General features: G+C 48.7%; 1 protein-coding gene across 1 annotated transcript in view; it reads right to left on the reverse strand.

Moving 5' to 3' along the window:
* Positions 1 to 395: 395 nt before the first annotated feature.
* The window catches only part of SYNM (synemin, intermediate filament protein), a 27,137-nt gene continuing 14,577 nt past the window's right edge, over positions 396 to 12,955 (reverse strand). The window contains exons 3-5 of the mRNA XM_008578582.1: positions 8,772 to 8,842; positions 4,353 to 6,808; positions 396 to 3,416 (exon numbers count right to left, since the gene is read on the reverse strand). Coding sequence (XP_008576804.1) covers positions 3,096 to 3,416; positions 4,353 to 6,808; positions 8,772 to 8,842 — 2,848 coding nt within the window. The 3' untranslated portion in view covers positions 396 to 3,095. The remainder of the gene's footprint in view (positions 3,417 to 4,352; positions 6,809 to 8,771; positions 8,843 to 12,955) is intronic.

The raw sequence follows: 12,955 nt of genomic DNA on the forward strand, positions 1-12,955 counted from the left end.
GTGAAGGTATCTAGCTATTCCTTTGTCTCAAACTACTGCATTTTTTTCAAGCTCCTATGAAATGGCCATAATTAATTAACCCTCCAGTTCATACTCAAGGTAACCAAGCCTGGGGCTATCCTGGTTTTGGTACTGAAAGTCCCGTGACCTGGAAAACCCCTCCATCCTATGCAAAATGGGATGGCTGTTCACGTCCTACTGGCACTTATCTTCCAGGCTGTGATGATGTTTTTGCCACAAACCGTCCAGTCTATATTTGAATACAAGCCCACGGGTTTACGCTATGTCTGCCATGTTTTGTAGATCTGTGCTAACAATATTGAGTTCTGAGGAGTTAGAGAAATGGAACATTTCATATTCACTCTCCCGAATAATTCTGTGCTACCATAAAAACATGACTGTAAACACACAGATGCTTTTAATTAGAGTTTAAAAGAAACCACACCAAAATCTACTGGAAAACAATTCATTCTCTTTAGGAACAATATGGTTTTTTCCCCCTCAGATTTTTATTTTTACACATTCTTGTGACATTTCCCTTTGTTGGGAACAGGAAGTTAGCAAAACCAGCTTCTTAGATGATTTCATTCTAAATATACAACTTAATATCAAAGCAACCATTGGGAAGTTGAAAACGTTAGATGAATATTGTTTTATCTCAACAACAATAAATAGGAAGACTGGTTGTGTCCACACCCCGTCCAACCACAAAGTTGATTTCTCTGTCTCCAAAGTGACTGTTTTTAAAGAACACGGAGCTTTGGGGTGACCTGTCCCAATGTCAAGGGCACACCCTGCTCCTTGGTGATCCAGAGACTTAATAACCAACCACAGTTTACAATTCCATGGTAAATACTTCTAGTAAGATACTTCTTGAAGACATCCATTACAACTTGGAGATGATAACTAAGATGTAAGATATATTTATTTTCCAAAAGTAAATAGAAGTGGGACACTAATAATCTGTTCACATCGGCATCCATTTACAAGGTCACGAGCTAGGATAGTGACATCAAAGTAAGCCACTTAGACTAACAGACTCCTCATCGTCAGTCTGTCTTGCCATCAAAGAGGAGGCTGTCACCTTGACCAATAAATCACTTATATGAATATCATTACAAATTACAGCTAAAATAAGATCAGAACATCTTTGACTGTTTTAGAAATGACAAGTCTGGGCAGTCACCTGCAGTCTAACAATCACTAGTTCATTTGGCAGATGAACAGGAAAGGTTTAAACCTGCAATTCAAATCAACTTTTTCTTTAAAAAAACCCTGATTCACAGTGTTTTTAAAACAGATCGTCTTGAAAGCTATGCTGCATTTCTCCTCCACTTATCAACTAAGAAAACTCACTCTCCCTAAACTACCTGCTGTAGCCATTACCGGGACCAAGAGCCATGCACCTTGGGGGTCTGAGGGCCACTATGTGAAACCCAGAGGGAAGGCCCTCCAATGCCGTACCCCTGCCCCAACATCATAACCTACCTCAGGGTAGCATGACCTCAAATCCTCATTCCTCAGTGTGCTACAGTCCGTTCTGTGACACCATGTTACAGGAAGGACAGTTCAGACACAACGTGAAGGAAACTAGTCTGGACTAAAATAACGCTGTGCTGCTAGAGATGCTATCTTTATGTGATGCTACACAACCTTTAAAGATGGAAGCTCTAAAAACAAGACCCTTTTGTAAAATAAAGTGGATTCAACAGAACACACTCATCCTAATATCCTAAACTAGGTGCTGTACATCTGCAGGTCCACACTCTGTGGCCTGTGAGAGCGGGGGCCTTTGTCATCCTGCAGGGCCCGTCCTGGGGGCCTCAGTGCAGGGCTGCGGGGGAGGCGCTCTGTTCCTTCCCATCTTACTCTACTTACTGTGTTGTATTATTCGTTTCCCCGGACAAAACACCCCACTGTCTGGTTTTTGTTGAAAGTGCATAAATCCGTGAGTTTGGCGTGTAGTTGTCACTTTCATCTTTCATTCTTTGAGCTCAGAAAGCCTACCACCACGCGAGTGGGTTGAGAACAGCTTCTTTGGGAGGCACAGTCCACCTTGCGTTTCCCACTTTCCTGGGCACGACCAACTTGCTGGTCCAGCTGGAGTCTGAGCATCAACATTCTCTTCATTGTCTTCGGGGTCTACCTCCCACCAGTGAAATGAAATGTTTTGGTGCTAAGGGCTAAGGTGCAGAAGAGCTCGAGTATATAAACTCAGATAGGAGCCAGCTACTCCAGAACTTAGGTTATAACAAAAAAGAGTATTCAGACTGGGCGCTACTCAACGACTTAGTGCCGCAAAAAAAAAAAGAAACAGTAATGTAAGCAATTCCCAATAATCATTTCCCCTACCCGTGGATCCAGGGCAGGGAACGTGTGCAAACACAGCAAGTATGTTGACCTGAAATATGCAATGGACTACAACTGTCCTCTCCATACATAAAGTATTATATTTTTAAAAGGTTTGCACACAGAAAGCAATTCATTCGTCTTGCAATGAATTTAACTCTGTAAGTAACTTTGTACTAAAGATGAAATCATTGAGCAGATTTTTTTTTAACATAAGCAGTCTTCTTATTTCCTATGGTTTCTTTTTGAAAAGATTTTGGAAAGAGAAAAATGTATTTATTTTTTCCTAAAGATGTTAGTTTATTAATTCATATTAGCACATGCAAACAAAATCTACTCTTAAATATATTACTTTAATCTGGTTAATGTTTAGGCACCTTGTCTATAGATAACTAATTATAGTTTCAAACAAACGCAAGCCATGTCCATGAACAGGTGCAAAACTGGTAGAAATCATCTCCAGAAGTGAAGAGAAAACTCCAGAAAAAGGAACTTTAAGACTAAAAAGAAGTGTTTTGTAAAAGATCCCACTCAAAAATAAAATTCCAATGCCTTTTAAGGCATGAATTAATTTGAAACCTTTACAGATTATAGTAAATTGACACTGCCTGGAGTACTCTTTAAAGAAAGCATAAAAGGGGAGGTTTAATGGTGAGCCTCCCCCCACCCCTCGAAATAAGTGCACGCCTTTGTATGTTGGCATGTTACTGAACAAGATGCCATTTAAGACAAAATGTATCTGCTTATCAAAACCAATGCCCATCACTCTCCTCCTCCTCCTTGTCTAGGTACAGGAGGGCCACTTTCTTCTCATCAGAAATCACCGACCTTTGGTCTACCATCCTCTGCAGCTGCACCGTCTTATCGAAGTCGGCCTGCTGCATGCCCTTTTCTCCAGGGGCCTGGTGTCCGTCCCCAGCAGAGGCCTGAAAGCTCACGCCAGCTGCCTGGTCATTCCTACTGTCAGCATCTCTCCAGGCACCACGGTCAGAGGCCCTGCGAGCTTCTGCCTCTGTCCCTGCCTCTGGTGTCCAGCTGGGGATCGCCTCTATGTTACTCACGTCCATCTGAAAGGTAAACGAAGTTTCTTTGGGCCCCAGGGCAATGTGCCTTGGCGCTCTGCTGCTGTCCCCTGACCCTCCTAGCTCAGGGGAGTCTGCTGAAGCAGCAAGCACAAACGCTTTGGACACGGGTCCACGGATAACACTGTGCTCAGAGGTTCTGGTTTCTGTGGGACCTAGCTGAATGTGCCTAAGGGATCTGCTAATGCCTGGTGTTCCTTCTGCACCCAGCGTGTCCCCTTCACTATCCTCCTGAGGAGATTCAGAATAGACCCTTTGGAAGGTGCTCTTTTCAGTCATGAGGATTCTTCCACCCACGGCATAACTACGAGTGGCCTGCGTCACATCTGCTGAGCCCTGTGTGTGGACAACGCTTTCTGAGTCACTACCCTCCACAGGTTGAGGAACTGGCCCATGGTAAACTATCTGCTCAGAGGTTTCATGTCTCCGAGGCCCGATGTTGATGTGCCTGACAGATGCGCTGCTCCCTGGTGACTCTTCAGTGTGAAGAGAATCTCCTCTGACACCCCACTCCAGTTCATCTGAAAGGGGGGCTGTGAACTGGATTTGCTCACTGAACCCTTCCTTAGGACCTAACTGAAGATGCCTTACAGAAGTCTGGGTACCCAGTGACTTTTCTGTTGCAAAATAACCACCACCATTCCCTGCCCCAGAAAGGGGACCCCGAAACATAATTTCCTTTTCAGCATGAAACTGCTTGGAGCCAAATGTGCTGGGCCTCCCCGATCTGTCAGTATCTGTGGAAAGCTCTGCCGGGCCAGGCTCTTCTGTGTCCCTTGCCTCCAGACATGCAGGGGCAGGGCCTCTGAAGACGACTTCCTGGGACACTTGACTTTGATCAGCACCCAAAGTCACGTGCCGCACAGACCAGCTGGCTCCGACCGGGCTCGCTGCCTGACTTAGGTTGCCTTCCCCACTTACCTCCACCACCTCCGCAGTGGGTCCTTCGTAGGAGACTTGCTCAGTCCTCCAGATTTCAGTGGGGCCTAGTCTAATGTGCCTTACAGACTGGCTCATGTCCTCCTGCACATGCGACTGGACGAAGCCCCCTGGGCTGCTGACTTCCACGGTGGCTGACACAGGGCCCTGGGAAGTGAGCTGTTCCGTGCTGCAGGAGGCCTGGCTGGTGTCGTCCCCTTCACCAGAGGGGCTGTACAGTTCCCTGGTGGCCCAGCGCTTGAAGCGACTACCGGTGACCAGGGTCTCGGCTCCGTCTTCCCCGTCCGGGCTTCCAGGTGCTTGGCCCTGACGCTTGGTCAAACCATCCCGCACCACCGACTCCACGGCCTTCTCAATCTCACTGGCTTCATCTCTGCTCAGTTCCTCCAGGTCTAACTGGTCGGCATCCACAGTTTGTGAGAGGTTGACCTCAGCAACTAAGGTGACAGAATCACCACCCGGGGTCTGGACTTTCTTGACGTCAACAGAAACGCTGCCAGGCTCATCCTCCCCGTCCCTGGTGAGGGCGGCCAGCTCCTCCTTCACGCCCTCGGGAAGGGTTTCCTCCAGCTGCCCGATCACCTCCACCAGCTGGTGCCGGGGCTCCTTGGAGAAGACGCCCTTAATGGAGGTGTGCAACTCATGCGGTATTTTAATTTCTTTTTCAATGACTGTGGGTTCAGCATGAAATTCACCACTGCTAACTTGTTCTATCCAGTGCGTGGGACCCACGTCCCCTTCCAGAGAGGGTTCTGGAACATCCAGGGGCTTCACAACCTGCTCTCCCAGTGCATCATCCCTCTTTCTTCTTCTCCAAGTCCCCTGCACGATTTCATCTTGCCAAGAGTACCTGATGGTGGACTCTTCCTCAATGTGAACCTGCCCGTACACCGAGCCCTCGTCCCCATCCCCATCATGCCCCCCGGGGTGCTCATCTGGGGTCGACACAAAATAACTCTGCTCTCCCTCCGAGTCACCTGCTTCTGTCACCTCTTCAACGTGAGTTATATTCTCCCGGGGCTGCTCGGTCCTCTCATGTTGATGAACAGAGAACGTGACATCGGTCTCCCCGTAACTTTCCTCCTCCTCAACGAGCCCCTTGGGGCCGGGAGACACGTCATCAACCTCCTCCACTTCGAATGGGGTCGGCAGCTCCTCTGACTTCTCACCACCCACGTAGCTCACGGGCTCCTCGACGATCTCCACGTTGACAACCCTGGCCCTCCCCTCCTTTCCCTTCAGCCCCAGGTTGATGACATCTCCTGTCACCTGCTCCGCCGGCCTTCCCTTCAGCCCCACCTCCTTAACATCCTTGCTTAAAAGGTAGTCCAGGCCAGCTTCACCTGAAATGTCGACATCTGCTGTCAGCTTAGACTCCACGACGATTTCAGTCTTTGTTTTCCTGTCACCAGGAAGCTCCTTCCTGCCCACGTAAGTGACTTTCGTGTCAGGAAAAGAATTAGCAGATGCTTCCATATCAGGAGACTGGGTAAATTGCTTAAGGATGCTGGTGACAATGTTTTCTGCTATGGTTTCTGTCATGGAATCGTCCTGTGGAGAGCTGGCCGTGTCACTGGTGCTCAGCCTGACCCCTGCCGCTCTTGCTCCCGCCTCTCCACCCGCACCCCCACCAGCATCCTTCCCAGCGGGCGTCTGTGAACCTTTTGGGGTCACCTCCGCTCTGCTGTCCTGGGATGGCTCTAGACTAATTGGTATGTCCCTTTCTCTCACGCTTTCCTCCTTCGCCGACCCCTTCCCTTTGGCCTTGTCCCTCATGTGCTGGCTTTCTCTCGCTCTCGCTTCCTTGTCCAACTTTGTCAGCTCCTCCCACCGCAAGTTTCTTTCCTCTGAAGCCTTCTCTTTAGAATCGAACATTTTCTCTTCGTGCTTCGTTCTGATGGTTCCTGTCCTGTTTCTTTCTTGCTCTCTTGTGGCTTTTGCTTCTGTTTTCTTTTCCAAAATGACAGTCCTCTCATCTGACCAAGTGCTCTCAGAAGCACCTGCCACCACATTGTCGCGGCGTTCTCGGGATGACCCGTGGGCAACTGTGGAATCTCTGGCTAAATAAGTGGGTACACCCCTTGTAACTTCGGTATTTGGTCTATCGGGGAATGTTTTCACTTGAGCTTCAGTATCTCTTGAAAAGCCATAAGTCGGAGAGAAAGTTCTGAAATTGGCTTCCCTGTTGAAAGTTTTTTCGTAAGAGTTTTCCTGCTGGGTTGTGGCCAAGGAAGAATATCCTGAGCCCAGGAAGCCTCTCCCGGTAGCACTTCTGATAGACGTGGGTCTCCGAGACCCAAGGTGCCCCGACAGGTTAGAGTGCAGCGCCGGGCTGTGATTTACACTCGCCAAAGGTGCTTTCTGCCTTGGAAATAGATTTCTTTCATTTTTCCTCTGTAATACTGAGTCGGTATATTGACAGGATATGTTTCTGAGCTCTGTAGAAATTGAACAAACAGTTCATTAAAATGACAAACATCCTTTCCTTTTTTCATCGTAAAAGCACTGTTGCGGGCCAAATCCCACCTCATTATAATAAACATACGCTATTATCACATGAAGGGCATTATAAATATTTTCAGTACCCAAATTATATTTTTGGTAGTTTTAAAAATTCTGTTACAATAAAAGATAGCACTACAAATACTTCAGGCCAACACTTTTCTCCAATTACTGATATTAAAAAATATTTACTCATCCGCACAAAAATATCAAACGAGTGATCACAAAGCACAGCACAAGAGGTCAGAGGTGCTAGTTTTTGTGGCTGAAATTTCACAATATTATGATATTTAAGAATCATTAATTTCCACTTTGTCAAGATAAGTTTATTTTACTCACTTTAGCCAAGAAGAGCTCTATAATTACAAAGTATATAACTATTAAACACCAAATAGCATTACCCCCCCACCACCACCATTTAATATGCTTTTACTTTTTACTGATTTCCATGGTGGGCCAAGTATTGAAGAATTTAATTTTTTTTTAAGTGTCCTGATTTTTTCTATTTTTACACCTGACTACCTCTTCATTTGTTTTCTTTGTTTGTTTGTTTTTTTTGTTTTCTTTTTTGTCTTTTTTACTGACCAGTAACGGGATCGCAACCCTCAGCGCCGCGCCCGCGCCACGCTCAGCCAGTGAGCAGGAACCGGTCACCACATGGGATCCGAACCCTCAGCCGCGCTCCCGCCACGCTCCCAAGCGGCGCACTCTCCAGTGCGCCACCGGGCTGGCCCATGACTACCTCTTCATTTGAAAAACTGACAGTGCAGAAAGCAGACTAGCTGCCAACATTGTCTTAATGTCATGATCCTGGAGTTTGAGGGCATCCTTGGGGCTTCCGGCTTTGCTCTAGACCACCCACAGAGAGTGCTATCCTGTGGGGTTTGCAAATTCCACCGGGGTTAACATGCTCCTAGACGTCCCCCAGAGCTGGGACACAGTCTTCTCTCCCCTTTGTCTCTCTCATAGCAGCCAAGGCCAGAGGCCTTCTTCAGACAGATCCCAAGATACAGGAAAAGGATCAAGCCAGGACATATTCCACAGAGATTCCTCTTTTCAGGTCAACATACTGATCCTAAACTGAGAAGTCCCAGAAGATGAACCCCCAGGAAACAGTGCAGGAATCACCTGATTTTCAATTAAGGTTCAACAAGAAATACAGAAGATCACAGGCTGGTTTTAGGTCTATAATCTTGTGGGCAAGTGGCCAACATTATTTTATGCAATATTACAAAAGAAACGTAAGCTCACTAATAAGTATTGGTACATTCACAATCTAGGAACTTACCTGTACATTTATTCAACAGTTAGTTGATAGACACCTATAATGTACAGGGCACAGAACTATTTGGAAGCTCAAAGTGTAATAAAAGAATTCACAATTAGTAATCTTTATTCTAAAGCTTACTTTCTTTTGGCATAATATGTACTTACTAAAATAAATTTAGTTTACAAATATTAAATCACTACATCCTTCAAGAAGCTTAAAAAACAATGAATAAATAAAACAAGTTAACAGAGACACCCACTGTCCCTCTTCCTGAGCTCTTCCTGGGTTCCAAAATCACAACTAGTAAAATATCAGCCAGTTCCTGACTTAGAATGTTGGTCCTCTTTGGAGGTTGGTCCTGGGGGCCCTTTTTGCTCTCTCCCCTGTCTCTAGGTTATGTGATGGATTTCCAGACTTATGCATCCATCTGTAAAGAATTTAGGGGATGAAGCAAACTTTGAAATCTAGTGAATGAATAATTCTTACTGTATACACGTCAAATATTAACTGATACCTGGCAGACTGATTAGTGGCCACTTCCTTTGCTTTTTTCAAACTTACTTTCAAAATTAGAACAGTTCAGACAGAAAGCATTTTATAGTTAAATAATTAGCTCTTCTTATATGTACCTTGGGGCACGTTCTCAATGTACTCAGTCCAGATCAGTATCTCCGGATTACTTTCTCCTTCCAGTAAGGCCCTGTAAAAATAATTTAAAACAAAACAAAACAAAATTCATTAGGAAATAAAAGAGCAAGAAGGGCCTCTAACAAAATGTATTATGTAGTGTTTGGTCAACGACCACATTGTCACTGTGCCGTATGTTCTAGGACTCATGTCTGAAGATGTGGCTGGGGCAGGGGCTGCACCTGAGGGGAGCCAGCCCACCCGTCACCCTCAGCAGACCTGGGCAGGGCCACACTGTGTGTCCTGGCACCCAGCACAGTGCCTGCCACCTGACAGATGCTCAGCAGATGCTGGCCGCATGAAAACAAGAGTGGGCTAGGGCTTCAGGGATACTGACAGCCGAGCCCTCCTAGAAAGCCTTCCCAACCCAGGGCACAGAGGAGCACGACAAGGTGGTGCTGGAGAGAGCAGGCCCCGCAGGGGAGGTCAGAGTCTGGCTTCTCTGGGAAGTGGGGTGGGGCCCACATATGGCACATACCCCAGGGCTAGAGGGCCCTGGAAAAATGACAACCCCCACAAGGGGTGGGGGGCAATTGCCTGGAGCAGAGCAAGCTGGCACTTGTTTGTAAATAAGGCAGCTGGACTACTCTGGTTTTCAGACTGGGTTCCATGGGGACATCTTGGAGATGGGGAAGGAGGAAAGCCAGAAGGTGGGCAGGTGGGAAGGAAGAGGAAGAGCTGCAGACCCCCCACTACCACACTCCCAGGCCTCGCTTCATCCAGAGTCACATCCCATCATCTCGTTAATAAAACGGTGGAAAAGTACCCAAGTAGGTGAGTTCTTTGGCTATGTCTAGCCCCATAACTCTACAATTATAGCCTTCACTAAGTCCTCATTCCCGCCTAGCACTGCAGACCCTGGCGTTGAGGGTGTTGGCCTCACGGCCCCAGCATGACGGTGGGAGTCAGCGCCAGGATGCCCGTCACCTCACAGAGACCCCCGCAGCTGAGGGTGGCTGTCGACCTGACATTGTTGAGTTGCTAGAGCAACGCGTGAAGTCACCAACTCCAGACCCAAAAAACACACTGGATATGGCAAAGGGCAACCAGACCCAGAGCCCACTTGGAAACACTGACACCACTACTGAGAGCTGGGCACGAAAAGAGAGGAGGGTGTGCAGATCTGAGCAGGGACTTGGCAGTTTGGGCAAACCATGCCAAGTTTTCTCTCCACTGATTTAAACGTGGTGATCCCCACAAATGTGAGAAGCCAGTGGGCAGCTGGAAGGAAGCAAAGGAGGCCAGAGGGACTGCACTCGAGGTGTACATGGCAGGCTTGCCCGGGAGCAGTAACCCGGGGCCCCAGCCCTTCCACTCAGGGAGAAAGCCAGGAAACAGGACACCAGCCCATTAATCCCACGCCCTCATGACAAGGCATTTTAGGTTCCAGGAACACAACAGCTTCCACCACCGAGAAGAATCTGAGTGTATAATATGAGGAGCACTCAGGGTAAAAGCTAGACTCCATGTCTGCACCCCAGGATGGCAGGAGCAGAGTTGTGTCCTACAGCTAAGGGGGCCAGAGCAGGGCTTAGGGAGATGGGCCACGTTCCAGTTCAGATGCTTCCTCGGCCTGTTCAGCAGCAAGCCTCGGGTGCCACGGGGCCCGAGTCAGGACAGAAGGTGCCTGTGAGGAGCCCAGGTCAGCAGAAGACATGAATGACAGGTCTGGGGGTGGGGGGCTCAGGATGAAGGAGATCCATGCCCTTGGGGGACAAATACGTCTCCTCTCCCACCTCAAAGAAGAATGGTTCTGTTCCTCCTTCAGGGGAAATCCAAAGTGCCACCAAACTCTTACTGAGTTCGGGACCCTGAGTGGTGCTATGGACTGCACGAGGCACCCACCCTCTGTGACTTGTGGTCTAGCACTGGGGACAAGACACAGTACCAGACCTCCCACGCCCAGGGCCCTCAGCAGCCCTGGCTAAGGCTGAGCACCGAGCGAGCGCTGTTACAACCCTCCCATCTATTCACTGGTGTGGCCCTAGTTGCCTGGCTCAAGGCCTCTGGTCAGCGTCCTAGCTCTTGGTGACAGGACTGGTGCACAGACACACTGTCTTGGCCCAGAGCACACAGCTCGCCAGCAGAAAAGTATGCTGCGAACTCAGGTGGCCTGTGCTCTCTACCCTCCCCTGTGAGGCCAGAGACCAGGTATTTCATACAAATTTCAGAAAGCGCAAACCCTGCAGACAGACCCTCCAGGTCTTATTAATGAAAGTCAATTCAACATCTCTTGGTGACTTCATTCAAGATGCCCCTAAAGGGCTCTCCTGTAAGAGCAGGAGAAAAGAGTACTCTCCTATAAGAGTGCGGGGAAGAGCTCAATCCCTTATCTGTGTCCCCCCATCAATGGCTGGCTCCCAGAAGGCAGTGTACGTATCACCTTCTCCACTCAAGCACCCAGCACAGGGCCCTAGATGCACAGCTGGACACCGATCACTTAATTCATGCCTCAGGAGCATAGTTCAACGGCAGACACAGCATCCTGCCATCCGTAACTCAGCTGACATAGCCAGACGAACTGTCCAGGCTAGCACAGCAAAGGCACAGACAAAACCATTGACGGGGGCCAGAAACGTGCCATTTCCTCCAAGCTCTTCAAGGAACATTCTGAAGGAACACCCATACAGCTTTAAGAGCTGGGCAGCGCGCTCCCCGAGGCTGCAGTTAAAGCTGGTTATTTTGAGAGCGGTGGAGGAAAGCTGCCTCCAAGGCTGGGACTGGGAGAAATGCCGAGCCCCTGACTCACGGGCTATTAGTGAGCCCTTCAGCCAGCTCCACGGCTCGGCGGCCCCCAAGCAGGAAGACAAGCAAACATGTGGAGGAAAACCCAAGCCCTGGGCCTCCTCTGGGAGCCCAACACAAACCCTGAGGAAGTGAGCTGCGATGTGGCCCTGGCCAGGCTCCAGGCCCTAATGGGCCACCAGCGTCCTACCCAGGCCCGCAGCAGGGCTCTGTGTGGCACAGATTATCCTGATGGAATTTCAGGGCATGTCGCTGTTACTCAGCACTGTGGGTGCAATGCCGCCCCCGAAATGAGGCCGAGAGGGAGAAAGGAGGGGCAGTTGGGAGATGTTTCCAGAAGCCACACCTGCGGGGGCCTGCCTCGTCCTGGGCTCTGCGGAGGGCTCATGGCAGGAAAGATGCCCTAGGACGGCATCCCTTGGTGACCTAGCTCCACAGAGGGTGGGGACAGCCCACGCCACTAGGTCACTGGGAAGGAAGGGAGGGGCGGAGGGGGACAGGCCAGATTCTACCCACACAGGAGCATCGCCATCTCAGCTGGAAAGGGCAAGAACAACCCCAGCTTTATGTCAAGGAGACCCGGGAGGAGAGGGCTCCGGGAATGATTTCTGGTCATTCCCTCCACGGTCACTATTAACTCCCGAAAGCCATCTCTAGGTCAACAGCAGAGACTGAGAAAAACCAGGTGATCAACAGAGAGACAAAAGGTCACTCACAAAACAGAGAGACGAAGTGCAGGGAGCGGCCAATGGAGCCAGCTCTGGAGTGAGGTGGCCCGGATTCAAATCCTGAACCTGGGCCGACACCGTGGCGCACTCGGGAGAGTGCAGTGCTGGGAGCACAGTGACGCTCCCACCGCGGGTTCGGATCCTGTATAGGGATGGCCGGTGAGCTCACAGCGCTCACTGGCTGAGCGCCGGTGCAGACACCAAGCCAAGGGTTGCGATCCCCTTACCGGTCACAAAAAAAAAAAAAGACAAATCCTGAACCTGCCACTTCCTAGTTCTATGTCCTTGGCAGGCCACCCAAACCCACTATGACTCAGTTTCCCCGATTCTGAAATGGGGGAGACTCAAAGGTTTGTGGTGGTAATTCATCAAGTAAATAAGTGGAAAGTTCTTGGAACCATGGGTGTCACAGAATAAGTGCTTAATAAATGTCATCTGTCACACCCACATCACCATCATCATCTCCTACAACTCTGAAGAAAATGAATCATCGGTTAACTAAAGCAGGTCAAGAGGGGAAAGGATTCTGGAGCACCTATATTTTATGGTTAACTAAGTGTTAATTAGTTTATTTGGCTAGCAACCAAATATATCTAATTGATCCTCTCAATTATGTATTCTTTTTTTTTTTTTTTTTTTTTTTTTTTTTTTCC

This window comes from Galeopterus variegatus, unplaced genomic scaffold, assembly GCF_000696425.1.
Source record: "Galeopterus variegatus unplaced genomic scaffold, G_variegatus-3.0.2 Scaffold75, whole genome shotgun sequence".
In the NCBI taxonomy this organism is placed as follows: Eukaryota; Metazoa; Chordata; class Mammalia; order Dermoptera; family Cynocephalidae; genus Galeopterus; species Galeopterus variegatus.